The sequence below is a fragment of the Lampris incognitus genome, chromosome 7 (assembly GCF_029633865.1).
Source record: "Lampris incognitus isolate fLamInc1 chromosome 7, fLamInc1.hap2, whole genome shotgun sequence".
NCBI classification, from domain to species: Eukaryota; Metazoa; Chordata; class Actinopteri; order Lampriformes; family Lampridae; genus Lampris; species Lampris incognitus.
The window spans coordinates 23,294,979-23,311,494 of NC_079217.1; the positions used below are offsets into that span (position 1 = coordinate 23,294,979).

The window sequence follows — 16,516 nt, forward strand, 5'->3', positions numbered from 1 at the left end:
CAACAGAGTGGACTGGTGCAGAAAGAAATTGTCCTCCTGTTGGACAACCCCCAGGATCAAGCCTGGGGTCAGCAAGTGTCTTCAGTTATGAAAGGCTTTTCAGTGAGTCATTGAATCTTTTTTTGGTGCAGAGTGTGCAGAACTGTAACTAACCCCGAGCTCTGACCTCCCTGTCGAGGGCAGGCAAGCAAAAAGAGAATTATTCCCTTATAGGAATCAACACAGTATCAAATTTAACCATACAGTATGTCTGTACCTGCACATTTAAAAGAATTCAACAACATTATAACGTTATCGCTGTTGTCATCGTAACTGTAATTGGTACTTCTGATCTAGTGTTACCCCAAAGTTGATTTGGGGCCTGAAAATTCAATATTACAGACTACATAATGATTGATTTGGTCCTCAGACAAGGTGATCAGGTTACATCACCTGTTCCCTAAGAAACTTGTCTGTTTATAAGACTCCATTTTGAATTAGCAGCAGTCTGAAATCTCCTCAGGTTAATGGACTTATTATTGAGTCATTTTGGGGAAAAGTATCATATCAACTAATGCCCTTGAGGGTAAGCCAGATGTTCCTGTTAGTGACTGGCTCAAGTTAACCAAAAAATATGTATGAATTTCACTTGGTTTTGTTAATGGTTTAATGGCCTCAACGCTAGGGTTTGGGTTTGTGTAGTGTAAGCTGTTTGTAGGTAGGACTGGGCCTTTGGGTAATGTCTACCATTCTGAGTCATGATGGGGGGGCGGGGGGGGTTAGCTGAAACTAGATCCTGTGTCCCTTTTAAACCACCCTGTACCTCAGGCTATAACTGACTTAGGGGAGTGGTGTTTTACCCTAGCATTCTGCTTCTCTCTCTCTCTCCCTGTAGATGCCTCTCTTTTCTTTCTTTCATTCTTTCTTTCGCTGTCTCTCTCCCTCTCTCTCTCGTCCTGCTTCAGCGTGAGGCCAAAAACATTTCCTCTCTCTCCTGCAGCTTTTTAACCCCCCCGGCAAGTGGGTAGAATAATTCAAATTCCTAAGTCACCTAGTTCTATTGCAATGCCCCCCCCACCACCACCACCACACACACACATAGACAGAACAAGAATGAAAAAGGGAATATAATCCAGAGAACACAAAAAGAGAAAGAAATGAAAGCTGAGTTTGGAAGAAATAGTTTTTAGCAAATGTGCGAAGTGGATTTATCCGTCGCCGTTTATGCGAGTGTGTCTTCATCTGTCTGCATGTGCGCGTGCAGTGCATGTCAGCATGCGCCGTGTTTGCCTGCGTGTTATCGGTGAAGAGGTGTTTTGTTTGTCTTGTGTGGTAGAAGTCTGTTTTGTCTTCTTAGCACTGGCGACATATCCTGTCTCAGTCAGCAACTAAAAGGAGTGGCCAGAAGGCAGAACTGCAGGGGGAGAGGGTGAGGGGAGAGAAAGGCGGAGGTAGAAGGAGATGTGGCGTAGAGACAGTCTGCTAAGCAGAGATAGGGCAGGGACACAGCGCAGTCACTGTGATAGGACACAAATAAATGATGTACTGTGACCCGGGGCTAAACACAAAGCTACCACTGAATTATAACAGCGCAGCCCTCCCCTACCAAGGATGAAAAGGCTGTTGTGTTGTCGTGTCACGCCTATAACTAACTCTTTGAACTACCAACTGAAGCCCTCAGTGTGCGTTTGTGTGCACAGTGTGCTTATGTTTACATGTATAAGTGCAAGATGACCCTCACTAATTAACTTACACTGCAATATGCACATGCAGACATCTATGCGGCAGCTAATAGATGCACGAGTTGGGATTACACGATGCAAGAAGTGTTCGGTAGGAATGTGTGAATTCCACTTCGAACTGTCAGGACCAAGAGTTTAGGTGGATCCGTGAAACAGTTTGCAAAGAAAACAGAGCCCTCATAAAAGACTAATTAGACAGTGAATGAGAGCTGGGCTCTCTTGAGCAAAATGAAAACATCGAGAGGTAAACGGCAGTAAAGATTTCACTTCAGATTTACAGGCACGAGAGAAAAATGGCGGGCGAGCCTTTGCTGATCGACTTGTTCTCCGACTGTTTTCCTGCTTGTTTTTTTTTTTTAGTATTAGAATTCGCACGAGTGAGTGAGTCTGTGTGTATGCGGTGTCAGGGTGTTTGCTGGAGTGCAGTGAGGCCAGTATCTGGAGCAGAGGGCACACCGGGCTCTTTCTTTCTCTCTAATGAGCTCTGTTCTCCTCCTTCCCTCTGTCTGTATGTCAAGCTTGCACTGCCCGACAGTCTCTATGTCTAGCCAACCATGCAGCTCTGCCTCACCACCCAGCCTGCCAGGGCAGAGCCTCAGGGGGCTGACAGGCTTACTAGAGATCCAGGCCTGCAGGGCCTCCAAAACACCCCCAGTGAAAACTATTAAAGCGCAGTACAATTACTGCTGCCCAGATGATATTGAGGTAGGAGACATGTTTTAGGAGGGTATCAGAGGTCTTTTGGTGGAATAAAAGGAGTCGGAAACTAATTAAACAGTGAATGAGAGGTTTGATTATCTGGGAGCCGCACTGCATCAGAGAGAGGGAGAGGGAGAGGAAAAAGGCTTAAAGGGAGGAGGACAAGGATGGAGAGATGAAGAGCGGAACTGACTTGTATGTCACACTGATGCATACACCCTTACACATACAAAACCAGGGCTTAAGACAGGATTGAACAAGTGCTTATCAGTTAAGGATTTGATGGAATGTGCTCGATGGGTGTGCATGCTTGTATTTGCGTGTGTGTGTATGTGTGTGTGTGTGCACACGCGCATGTGTGTGTGTGTTTGTGTTATATACTTGTCAGTAAGTCCAGGTGTCAGTTGACACTATTATAACAACCCACTGTCTCAGAGTAGCAAGATCAGAGTCAGGTCCTTTTTAAAATTACAGTCATTTTAAGACCGATACCCTAATGGACCATCCCCATGAATGCCTGTGTCAACAGTGTCAGTCAGAGTGCAAGCTGAAATAATTTGGGGAAATGAAAGCTCTTTCATGTGTTTTCCTTTCTCCCACTTCCTATGTCCTCTCCCTTTTCAGAAACCACGGCCGAAGCCCAGGCATTCTATATCCAAGCCCATTGAAAGCAACTACTTCGGCGTGCCGCTGGCCAACGTGATATCGCCTGAGCGGCCCATCCCTGTTTTTATTGAGAAATGTATCCGATTCATTGAAACAACAGGTAAGAATGGATGGGATGACGTTCTCCGCCTCTTTTCCGTTTTTCACACTCCCTACCCCACCTGCCTTGATTCCATTTCTCTTTTCCTGCACTCTTTTTTTTTTCTCTCTCAACTGTCATCCCCTGTGAGATTATTACTATGTTGTTCACCTCCTAGAGAGGAATTTCTTGACCAAGGTTCTCAGTAAATTGGAGCTTGGTCTTGTGTGTGTGTGTGTGTGTGTGTGTGTGTGTGTGTGTGTGTGTGTGTGTGTGTGTGTGTACGTACGCGTGCACATTTGTGCTTTTTTTTGCTGTTTCCCCTATTCTCTTTGTCAGATTGGGAACTGGTTTGTTCCTGATGTGCAGGGTTAGAAAAGGCGAAATTCCTGTTATCACTAAGAGAGGGCGTGTTTACTTAGTTAAGCTTCGCTTACCCAAGTAGTATTCTCACCAAAATATATCAAAATGAAGCGTGAAACCATCTACAACATCCCTCCTGTTCTCTTATCTGAATGTTTGATTATTCTCCCCCTTTTGCTTTTGATATATTATGTGACTTTGACCTGAAGGGGGTAGCTTCGATTTTTGTGGAAAATCACCGCTGGAACAGCTAAACTGTAATAAGCGATGGCGCAAAGTGGAGGATGAGGGTGCTGTTTCCAATGACAATGGCCACATTAAAATGAGATCACAACTACTTTTACTGTATTGTTTTAATATAAAAAAAAAACAAAGTGACATCCCTAAGCGCAAATCTTTCACTAGTGCATTTAATTGAGCAAGAAAGAAGTGGTTGGATGCATTTTAACTTTCACGTTCAAGTGTGCTCACACAGATAAGTCTTGGACTATCTGTGGATGAATATCAGTTGTGTTTAACAGGTCCTCGAACTGTCGCCAGTAAGCAACCACATTACCCCCCCCCCCCACAGCTCTTTACCCCTCACCACAAACCTTCTTCCTACCATCTCACCAGTCCCCCTCTTCTCTTCTCTTTTCTTTTCTTCTCTTCTCTTCTCTTCTCTTCTCTTCTCTTCTCTTCTCTTCTCTTCTCTTCTCTTCTCTTCTCTTCTCTTCTCTTCTCTTCTCTTCTCTTCTCTTCTCTTCTCTTCTCTTCTCTTCTCTTCTCTCTTCCCCTCATCTCTTCTCTCCTCTCCTCTCCTCTCCTCTCCTCCTTCCTCTGGGATTGGGTGCACAGATGGGCCTGGCTAGCCTCTGCTAACCCTGCTACTCTGTTGCCCAGATGCCAGCCCCCCTGCCAGACTGTTCTGGTGCCCCACTGCCCCCCGGCCTGCCAGCTTGCCTCACTCTGCCACCAGCTGTTACACTGAACCAAATGAGTTACCACAGAGTATATGTGTATGCTTATGTTTATTTGTGTATTTGGTGTGTATTTGTGTACATGCTTATAAATGTGTGCCTTTAAGATGGTCACTGATGTACTTAAGAGTGCAGCTACGTATGTGGTGGATTTTGCTATCAGAAGTTTGCGCTAATGATTCAGTGAAGTGCATGTACACTTTAACTTAGATTCACTTTTTCTCTCCTCAAAAAAAAAAGAAAAAAGGATGCTGGTGAGTTGCTTTTTGTTGGGAAGTAGAAAGTTTATCCCAACCACAGTGCAGCTTATTGACATGCTCTGCCAGTTCACTCCACTGTAATCTCTATTCCCTAATTAAAGATTTCCTCAGTGTTGGTGGATTACCACTGACATTCAAAACTTGCAGTGCCTTGCTCAGTGCTGGTGTATAGGGTTTAAGATGGAGATAGCATGTCTAACCCGTCCGTGATGTCAACTGGAACAGTTCAAGGATCACTTTGTGTTGCAGCTTTATAGGTTACATGGATGTGTCCTTGGATGACAGAGACCCTAACTGTGCATGCATGGCCAACAATGGTAGATGCTCTGCCCTACAGCTCTTTCCTTCTGATCGATATCACATTGTAGGAAATAAGCAAAATATTTGCCCTCTGCTCTTCGTTGCATCCATACCTACATGTATGTTCCTGTTTATTTTTGTTTGTGCCCCGGGGGGGGGGGGCTATATCGTACTGTTTGTGATCCATATTGTACTCCAGTTCCGTGCCTATAGTGTTTTTCTGCTAGTGAGTGACGTTTCAAAGCTGACCCTGGACCTGTTGCTCAGACCCACATCCTTCCCCTCCCCCTCTACATCCAACAAAAAGACATTCTGAGCACAAATGATATAAGCTAGAGTCTAACACACACTTCCTGCCTGTCTCTCACCATCTGTCTAACGTCTAAATATAATTCCTTATCCTCTTACCATCTTTTGTGTGTGTTTGTATAAGTGTATACATACATTTTGAATGATTAATCAACTTGAATATCGGGGTTTTTGGTGTAGTATTTTATTACGGTACAAAGATAATAAAGCGTCTAAAGAATAATACTTTCACAAATCCCCGAATTTGTTTGTTCTGCTCCCAAATGTTCACTGTATGTAAGAATGAAACTGGATGTGGTATTTTTGTTTTTCTAGAAAAGCATCCATTTATTATCAATTTGTTGTGACTGCTAGTGTGTTTCCTCCATCCTAGCTCTCTCCTCAGTAGTAGCTGCAGTGCTTTCAGCCTATGGGTGACGTTTTGGTGAGAGTGTTCTAGAATGTGTGGGCATATCTACGGTCTGTAGCGGCCTCCATAGAGACACAAAGGGCAGCACAGAGCGACTGTGCAATGAAATCGGCCCTGAGGTTGCTGGGCCCTGAGACAGAATGGGATATGGGCTGATGTGGGATCAGCCGGGCTCCTGCCACACGGCGACATGGTGCTGGAGTAATCGGCCATTTATCATGTACACTCAGACTTTATGTGTCTGTGTGCTTGTTTGAATGTGCCCGTGCCCATGCCCGTAGGACAGTGGCCCTCTGGAGTGCTGTTGGAAGCTGTGAAGTTGACAAAGATCTCAGTGCTTTATCTCCTTGTCTTGCACATCATTTTTTGTACAGAGCATAATGACACACACACACAGAGTGCTGTTAATGGGTGTTGGGAAGTAATTGATATTGTCTCTCCACATGTGCCTCCGTAATGATTGATGGCTCTCCGAGAGGTAAGCGGAGGTTTGGCAGAGAAGTCAAACTGTCGACAGGGGATGAAAAGAGCCAAGTAGACGGAGGATGCAGATAGGACATCTGTAAGCTGCAGGAAGTGCTTGTGTTTGGTTTTACCCCCAGAGGAAAAGGACACATTTGTCTGAACATAGACAGGGATGAGAGTTCACCTTTTCTAAATCAGCCCTATGGAATCTCCACTTCCACAGCACTCCTTACTCTCTTCCTTTTCTTCCTTTCTTCCTTCCTTCCTTCGTTTCCTATCTCTGGAGGCTGCTCCCTACCTTCCATTCTTTTCATCTTCTTGCTGCCTCTTCCTTTTCTTCCCCTTTTTGAGCTGTCTTGTTTTCAATGCATCTCTCTCTTCTCTGTCCCTATATCCACATATCGTATACCATTTCTTTTTTCTCTCTCGTTCTATTTCATCAGTTGGACTCTTACTCCTGCATGTCCCAGCACTCCCCACTATCTCTCCCATCATCAGCTGCTTCTGTCTCTCATCCCCTCCTGCTTGCACCTATTGGTCTCTCCCCACCTGCTTCTCCCCTCTTTTTATCGCTCCCTCCATCCCCGTTTTTCCCAGTGTCTGGCTAGAAAAGCTTTTGTGGATAATTGATTGGTTGAAGAAAGGGATCGATGTTTCTACGCCCGGACCGAGGGCTCTCTCGTTTCCTCTCTGCCTCTCTCTATCTTTGTCCTCTCTCTCTCTCTCTCTCTGCCACTCCCTATCTTCCTCCCTCTCTCCCTCTGGATTGGTCTTTGTCTCCCTGAGTTTCTACAGAAGTGTGAAGATAAAAAGAATGAGAGAGACGGAATGGAGCAAGGAGAGAGATAAGGGATAGTTATCTGGGTTTAATTGGAAAATATTAAGTGAACCAAAATGAAGTGAACTCTCCCTCACACCAGCTACCCGGTTTCTCTCTCTCTTCTCTCTCTCTCTCTCTCTCTCTCTCTCTCTCTCTCTCTCTCTCTCTCTCTCTCTCTCTCTCTCTCTCTCTCTCTCTCTCTCTCTCTCGCTCGCTCGCTCGCTCGCTCTGTCGCTCTCATTGTTGCACTCACTCTGGCGCACTTACCAGCTTACAGACATGCCTCCCTCTTCTTGATCGGATTTATCGTATTTCCCGGACTACAAGTCGCACTGGAATATAAGTCGCACTCAGCAAAAATGCGTTGTTGCGAGGGGAAAAAAACATATAAGTATTTCGGTGTATAAGTCACGTTTATATGGTAATACAGTATTTTCAATTGAGTCACAAGATTAAACAGTGCCATCTAGTGGCCTTAGTTGAAATGCAGCGCATTCGTCCGACAAAATTACATTGTATAAGTCGCAGGACCAGCCAGGTGAGTAAAAAAAAAAATTTTTTTTAAAAGCAACTTTTAGACTGAGAAATATGGTAATAAAAACCAGAATGTAAACAGAGTAGTAGGGATGATAAAGCATGACAGATGGAGACAAGAAGAATGAAATCTGTAGCGGGGGGGGGGGGGTCGATTCATTGCAAAATCATGACACTAAGCTGTGATGATTTTAATATCATGGCATTTCCTCTGAATCACAATGTTGACGTGCAATGAACAGATGCTGCGAAGAGGTTTGATGTAGTGATTTCTACATCTCTGAATGTTTGAATTTGAATTGTTTGAATGTTTACTCAGGGAAGCACATTATGTTTTGAGCCTATGTAACACACAGGGCTTAAAATATATATTTTCTGTATTATTGCAGTTTTCACATTTTACTATAGATAAGAGGTGATGGGGCCTTTAAAAAATGTAATCTTGAATTGCAATGCTTCAAATATTGTGATATTTGAAAAATTGCAAAACATCATTGTAATCTTGAATCGGTAGGTGCCTGCCGATTCCCAGCCCTGAAATATGCAGTTCTTAGTTCTTCAAGTCTTTTTAATCTGTTTGGCAGTATTGTAGCTTCAGCAAGTCACAGTGCACCAGTGGGCTCTTAGCAGGCCTGCAGGAGTTATTTATTGGTTTAAGAAATAGTGTTAATAGTGTAGTAAGATAGTAAGGGACACTGGGACAGACCATTACAGTAGCCTGCGATAGCTCTACTTTCCACTCATGCTGAGTCTATCTGTCGACAAACATTATACAAATTATCATATGTTTCCTATAGGTCTAAAGCTCACCTATAGTCAGGAGATGATTGATGGGTGACAAGTAATATTTGATATTACTTGTTGGGAGCTATATAAGTTTAAAAAAACAATAATATAACAGCCTCGTCTCGTTCTGTAACTTTCTCTCATGTCCCTATCAGGTTTGACCACGGAGGGCATCTACAGGGTCAGTGGAAACAAGGCAGAGATGGAAAGCATGCAGCGACAGTTTGACCAAGGTGAGTTGCTATGCACACATGGACAAGACAGCTCCTACTGTAGGACATTCTTCAGTACCTCGGGCATTTAGCTATGCTCAAAGGCAGGGCAGGATGTAAAACGCCATGGAGGTGCCAGTGTGTGTCCTTTTGCCTTTCTAAGCCTGTTGATACTGGATCCCTTTAATTAACCAGGGAGCATCTGGACGCATTGATCCTACCAAGAGAATTGGCCTTCACTCTCCTTAGGCTGTACCTCCTCAATCTCCTATTTATGTATGTGGGGGGGGGGGGGGATGTGGGCGCTTGCCCATGTGTGTATGTCTGGTGTGGGCAGTTAATTACCTCCAGATTGGTTTGGTTAATGAAGCATGCTCACTGGCCAGATAGATAGCTGAGCAAGATGGTTTGTGTGTGTGTGTGTGTGTGTGTGTGTGTGTGTGTGTGTGTGTGTGTGTGTGTGTGTGTGTGTGTGTGTGTGTGTGTGTGTGTCGAACTGAGGTTGAATCCATCTCCGATAATCAGAGTTGAAGTCCAGCATTGGTTTTACTTGAACTTAAGGCCAATGGGACAGTAAAGTTGCAGCTGGAATTAACCGCAAAGGTGTCCCATAACCACACTAAAATAGCCCTTCATCAGTCCTCGAAAGACTTGAATAACCCGTCACAGAAGCAAGATGCATCTGAAGTACTACTCTTTGGAAGCTCTCAGAACTGTAGTTCTCCTAGGTCTGTATAAGAAATCTCCACTCATACCGCTCGTCTCGTTTTACTTCGTAGTATCCATCCACCTCTAATGCTACCTTTATTAAGTGAAGAAGTAATCAGCGAATGGCTTTTTTTTAATTAAGCCTCTCTAACTTCCACACTTTCTCTCAAATGCTGATCTGACGATAGCATGATCGCAGAATGTGGTTCATTAATTCAATTTTCTCTCTCTCACACTCACATCAAAAGTAGCTGCAGTGGTAAGATAATTATTACCAACCTCTCCACTGTTTGAGGGTTGAGAGGCAAATACTACCAGTCACTGAGAAATTCACTCATTGGAAAAAATGGACAAACCACCAGAAAAAATTTAGCTACCAGTACACATGTGTGGGCAATGGACAACTTTGCATTTGCGTGTGTATGCTCTGTTTAGTGCACTGCGGCATAATGATGCATATATATATATATATATATACACTACCGTTCAAAAGTTTGGGATCACATTGAAATGTCCATATTTTTGAAGGAAAAGCACTGTACTGTTCAATGAAGATAACTTTAAACTAGTCTTAACTTTAAAGAAATACACTCTATACATTGCTAATGTGGTAAATGACTATTCTAGCTGCAAATGTCTGGTTTTTGGTGCAATATCTACATAGGTGTATAGAGGCCCATTTCAAGCAACTATCACTCCAGTGTTCTAATGGTACAATGTGTTTGCTCATTGGCTCAGAAGGCTAATTGATGATTAGAAAACCCTTGTGCAATCATGTTCACACATCTGAAAACAGTTTAGCTCGTTACAGAAGCTACAAAACTGACCTTCCTTTGAGCAGATTGAGTTTCTGGAGCATCACATTTGTGGGGTCAATTAAACGCTCAAAATGGCCAGAAAAAGAGAACTTTCATCTGAAACTCGACAGTCTATTCTTGTTCTTAGAAATGAAGGCTATTCCATGCGAGAAATTGCTAAGAAATTGAAGATTTCCTACACCGGTGTGTACTACTCCCTTCAGAGGACAGCACAAACAGGCTCTAACCAGAGTAGAAAAAGAAGTGGGAGGCCGCGTTGCACAACTGAGCAAGAAGATAAGTACATTAGAATCTCTAGTTTGAGAAACAGACGCCTCACAGGTCCCCAACTGGCATCTTCATTAAATAGTACCCGCAAAACACCAGTGTCAACATCTACAGTGAAGAGGCGGCTGCGGGATTCTGGGCTTCAGGGCAGAGTGGCAAAGAAAAAGCCATATCTGAGACTGACCAATAAAAGAAAAAGATTAAGATGGGCAAAAGAACACAGACATTGGACAGAGGAAGACCGGAAAAAAGTGTTGTGGACGGATGAATCCAAGTTTGAGGTGTTTGGATCACAAAGAAGAACGTTTGTGAGACGCAGAACAAATGAAAAGATGCTGGAAGAATGCCTGACGCCATCTGTTAAGCATGGTGGAGGTAATGTGATGGTCTGGGGTTGCTTTGTGCTGGTAAGGTGGGAGATTTGTACAGGGTAAAAGGGATTCTGAATAAGGAAGGCTATCACTCCATTTTGCAACGCCATGCCATACCCAGTGGACAGCGCTTGATTGGAGCCAATTTCATCCTACAACAGGACAATGACCCTAAACACACCTCCAAATTGTGCAAGAACTATTTAGAGCAGAAGCAGGCAGCTGGTATTCTATCGGTAATGGATGTGGCCAGCGCAGTCACCAGATCTGAACCCCATTGAGCTGTTGTGGGAGCAGCTTGACCGTATGGTACGCAAGAAGTGCCCATCCAACCAATCCAACTTGTGGGAGCTGCTTCTGGAAGCGTGGGGTGCAATTTCTCCAGATTACCTCAACAAATTAACAGCTAGAATGCCAAAGGTCTGCAATGCTGTAATTGCTGCAAATGGAGGATTCTTTGACGAAAGCAAAGTTTGATGTAAAAAAAATCTTATTTCCAATACAAATCATTATTTCTAACCTTGTCAATGTCTTGACTCTATTTTCTATTCATTTCACAACATATGGTGGTGAATAAGTGTGACTTTTCATGGAAAACACAAAATTGTTTGGGTGATCCCAAACTTTGAACGGCAGTGTATATATATATATATATATATATATATATATATATATATATATATATATGTGTGTGTGTGTGTGATGGTGAAGTGGATGTATTTTGTACTCATTTTTTGGGTTCGTTCATTGAATGTTTGTCCTCTGACATATTCTCTCTCTCTCTCTCTCTCTCTCTCTCTCTCTCTCTCTCTCTCTCTCTCTCTCTCTCTCAGACTACAACCTCAACCTGGTGGAGAAAGACTTCACAATCAACACAGTAGCAGGAGCCATGAAGGCCTTCTTCTCTGAACTGCCTGAGCCCCTGGTGCCCTACAGCATGCAGGGAGACCTTGTGGAGGCCTTTAGTAAGTCCTGGGGCTCTGATGCATGGAGTTTGTGTGTGCGTGTGCGTGCGTGCATTGTAACAGCTGGAAGGTTTTTTGAATATAATGTTAAGGGGTGCTGGATTTGCTTAAACCCTTCCCCTTGTTTGTAACATTTCTGTAGCCTAACAAGCAGAAGTCTTGCAATCCAAACCCATCCATGGGGAGAATTGGATTTACCATTTTGAAGGGCGCAAGAAAAAGGGACATTGTTGCAGTGGGGTGGAGGAGAGAAGGTTTGGGCCTGAGGATAGAGGATGAGAGGAAGCTGGGGTGTAAGGGAGGCTGCTACACATAGACTAAATGAATACATGAAAAAAACAAGCATATATATGTGTAAGACAAAACGACTGTGCTCCGCCCCTCTCCGCAGTCATACTTTTTCTCATTGAGTCCTGTAATCCGTCTGCTTGGAGATTTAAGGTGTGTGCTTAGTTGAGCATCACAGTAGGAGATTTACCCCTAGGCTGGAGGGTGGCTGTCACTCACTAAAGAATGAGAGAGAGACTGTGTGTGTGTGTGTGTGTGTGTGTGTGTGTGTGTGTGTGTGTGTGTGTGTGTGTGTGTGTGTGTGTGTGTCAGTCAGTCAGTGGCTGAGTGTGCGCATGTGTTTTTTCCGGTCCCGCTGAGACCCTCAGCTGTGACAGAGACCTGATAAAGCTCTTGCAGTCTGCCGCACGATGGTGGAAAAGAAGTAAGAGAGAGCGCGAGGAAGGACGTAGAGCTTTGAGTCAGAGACGGCATCGCTCACAGTTTGAATGCTCTGGGTCTGTAGAGAATAACATATTGTGCAGGGCATTTTGAGAGTTTTGCCTTTTTTCTGTGCTGGCAGGAAGAAAACTAGACTTGGTGGGAGTTGGTGTGCTAGATGTTGGTAGATACAGACTCAACGCTGAATCTCTAGAGGCCAAGTAGAAAGTAAGCTAGCATAGCAACGGCCACTTTTAAGTAATTGCACAGGATGGACGGCAAAAGCAGTTGGCGCTGCAGCGTTCGTCGTTCCAGCTCAGTCCTGTTTCTGATACATGCCGACCTCATCGTGGGAATACACGGTCAGATTCTCTGATTGTAAATTGTGTTTGTGTGCGATGAGGAAGAAAACATCTGTCAGGCTCGTTTCCCTCCCCTCCCTATACACACTCTTACAGGAGGGACTGTGTAGCTGGAGTGGTGACATCAGCTTTTCTGACTCACTCTTCTCTGCCATGAGGCATTACACGCCCTGCATTAGTGTTTGTGTGCACACATGCACGATGTGCATGTACTGTATGGGTAATTGTGATCATTGTTGTAGTTTCCCAAAACACAGTGATCAGTGTGCGTGTGCGTGTGTGTGTGTCCATCCATCCATTATCCAAACCGCTTATCCTGCTCTCAGTGTTGTAGGGATACTGGAGCCTATTTTCTGAGTGTACCGAGTCTTATGAAACCGGTTTGTGTGTGCTTGTGCCAGTCACCAGGGATGTGTGAAACTCAAACTGTTGTCGAGTGAAATCACCGTGCCCTACACTGCTTTTTCTGCAAGTGAATCCAATTGCTTTTTCTATGCAATCCATTTGTTCTAGTCCTCTGCTGTGCTCCTCATCGCTCGTTCTCTCTTCTCATCTGTCTCTCTCTCTCTCCGTTGTCTGGCATCCTTTCCTCAGTTTCCAGAATCCTCGCTTTCATCACTTTTCCCCTGCCTTCTCTAACTTCTCTCCTTTGCCCTCCACCGTTCAGAGATCAACGATAGGGAGCAGCGGTTCCAGACAATGAAGGACGTTCTGCGCCGCTTCCCCAAGGAGAACTACGAGGTCTTCAAATATGTCATCAGCCACTTGAACAAGTGAGTGAGTGACAAGGTCAGATACGGCCTCTGACAGCTTGCCGACTACACCGCCAGTCACCCAGTCCTGTGGCCCTGGGGTACCATCACACAAAAAACCAGCGTGCTGAAAATATATTGGAATTATTCAGGTTGGGTCAACTTGTATGAGGGGTACTTTGGTTAACGATCTGTATTGATAGTATTTGCGGGGTACTGAATAATAATACTAAGAACGTTCTGGTGGCATATTTTTTTTAGCAGTCGGACAAAATTGTGTTTCATTCTGGACTCATGGCATCAATGAATAACTCTAATGCCATGTACTCAAGAAGACATTGCGGCTACTAAGCTATGCAGCATTGTGTGCATTCATAAAAGTTTTGCACTGTGTGTGACATGTGTATGTGTTGCTGTGTGAAGCTGAGATCCAGAAACTTGACATTGCAATTTACATAGCCACAGCCTTGCCTAAAGGGCAAGCACGTAAGGCAAAGAAATTATAAATTGTGGGGCATCCGGGTGGCGTGGCGATCTATTCCGTTGCCTATCAACACGGGGCTCGCCGGTTCGAATCCCCGTGTTACCTCCGGCTTGGTCAGGCATCCTTACAGACACAATTGGCCGTGTCTGCGGGTGGGAAACCGGATGTGGGTATGTGTCCTGGTCGCTGTGCTAGCGCCTCCTCCGGTCAGTCGGGGCACCTGCTCAGGGAGAGGGGGAACTCGGGAGGGGGAACTACATCCCCCAGGTGAAACTTCTCACTGTCAGGTGAAAAGAAGCGGCTGGCAACGCCATGTGTATCGGAGGAGTCATGTGGTAGTCTGCAGCCCTCCCCGGCTCGACAGAGGGGATGGAGCAGAGACCAGGACAGCTCGGAAGAGTGACGTAATTGGCTGGGTACAATTGGGGGAAAAGTGGGGGGGGGGGGGTAAATGAATAAAATATAACATTAAAAACTGGCTACAAGCAGTATTAAATGCTTTGCTATATAAGATTGTGATAATTAAATTTTGTAATGATACCCACTAAAGTCAGGCCTAAACTTTTTCAGCAGATAAAAAATAGCCTGGGTAACAATCTGTATATTGTGCAGAAAGTTACTTTTTTGACCGCACTTCGGAGGTTACAAAAATTGTGTGTGGGTAATTATCATGGGCTGACAGCTGAGGCTGCAAACACTTCATTCTTTGTCAAAGAGAGAAAATCCAATACAATATTTAAAACAGGCTATTTTTGAAGCAAACTGTCAATTGGGAATAGTGCCCACATGTAGAATAGAACTTGGTATCTAAACCAGTGCAGACTGCACATAAACAGAATCGCAAACACAAAATAGTGCATTAGCATTAATGACCTGAAGCTTAGTTTATGGTGAAATATATGTGCAGCTCAGTCCGTTCTTTTTTCCTTAGGCTATGAAGGAAAAAAACAATACACTTGACACTTTAATAGCCTCCACTGTGCCATATAAGCTGTAAAAGACATTTTAATCATTTTGCCTACATATTGAGATCAGTTTATTTTATTGACTGATTTGGCGACACTGCTTGGATAATTTAGAATGTTACTCGTTAGAGCTGTGACTGAACCACTTTTTTAAACAGAGGTGAGGTCTTTGAATATATATTTCTTTTCCTACTCATTCTTCTTAAGGGTGAGCCAGAACTACCGATTGAATCTGATGACCAGCGAGAACCTGTCCATCTGTTTCTGGCCCACATTAATGAGACCAGACTTCACCACTATGGATGCCCTGACTGCCACACGCACCTACCAGACAATCATTGAGAGCTTCATCCACCAGTGTGCTTACTTCTTCTACAATCAGCCGCTGGCCGAAGGCCTTCCTGGTTCCCCCACTGCTACCCTCGCCTCCGGAGGAGGAACCTCAGCCTATTCCTGCATGGTCGGGGGCTACTCTTCTTCCCCAACCCCTTCTCCCACTCCCTACGTCCTCCCTGCCACGCTCCCGTCATCCCTCACTATGGCCCACCTATCCATCATCACCACCATCAACATCATCACCATCAATCCCCACCCCACTCTCCGCCCCCCACCCCACAGTCCCCCATCCCGGCCCTCCTGCCTCCCTCCCTGCACCCTCCCACGGAACAACACTTGCTGTGAATCAGGCATCAAGGGAAAGAGAGGGGGTTAAAACCAGAGACTGAGACTCGGACAAATGTAAAAGTTCAGAAGGATAGATTTTGAAGGTGTGGGAGGAGAGGAAAGGGGAGATTTTGTTTTAGGGTAGGAGAGAGTGAGCAAAATGCAGTATGTATAGGGAGAAATTTAAGCATTTGGGAGAGGGGGCTTTAGAGCCTCCACAGGTTTCAGAAACATGGATGCACACACACACACACACACACACACACAAGGCCAAGAAGGGGGAAGAAACGACGATTGTTTGGGCCAACGGTATGATTTTATTCCCTCTTTACCATGTCTCCTCTCTCTCTCTTTCTCTCTCTCTCTCTCTCTCTCTCTCTCTCTCTCTCTCTCTCTCTCTCATATACCAACTAGACTTACTCTCTTCGCCTTACACATAAAATACCTCCACACAGAGAGAGACACACAACCATTATCACCCGCAACCAATCATAAATGCAGAAAGAAACAGGTGCGTTACGAGTCCCCATCAGAAGGACTCATTGCGTGAACAACCCCCCCGCCCCAGTGATTCCCTGTAGAAACAGATAGTGCGAGGAACATGAACTGCGATTATCTCCGCCTTGCTGGCTCTGTCAGCACATGTGGGCACACATTTGCACTCGTACATTTGCGCACACACACACACACGCACACACATATGAAAGAACGCAAGAACCCACACTGGCCAGTGTGCCTCCTGCAGATCCCCCACCCCACCCACAATCTGACTTTATTGGGGCTTTTGATGGCCAGCTCCCCTGACCTAACTACTCTACCTACTCGGAGACCCTGGCTGCATTGAAGTGGAGCCATGAACAAGACCCTGAAC

General features: G+C 44.7%; 1 protein-coding gene across 2 annotated transcripts in view; it reads left to right on the top strand.

Moving 5' to 3' along the window:
* Window positions 1–16,071, top strand: part of arhgap35a (Rho GTPase activating protein 35a) — an 81,990-nt gene extending 65,919 nt beyond the window's left edge. For both annotated transcript variants that reach the window (XM_056283454.1, XM_056283455.1), the window contains 5 exons: window positions 3,045–3,186; window positions 8,526–8,603; window positions 11,580–11,711; window positions 13,449–13,554; window positions 15,190–16,071. In XM_056283454.1, the coding sequence (XP_056139429.1) occupies window positions 3,045–3,186; window positions 8,526–8,603; window positions 11,580–11,711; window positions 13,449–13,554; window positions 15,190–15,694 (963 nt within the window). In that variant the 3' untranslated portion in view covers window positions 15,695–16,071. The remainder of the gene's footprint in view (window positions 1–3,044; window positions 3,187–8,525; window positions 8,604–11,579; window positions 11,712–13,448; window positions 13,555–15,189) is intronic.
* Window positions 16,072–16,516: the final 445 nt, after the last annotated feature.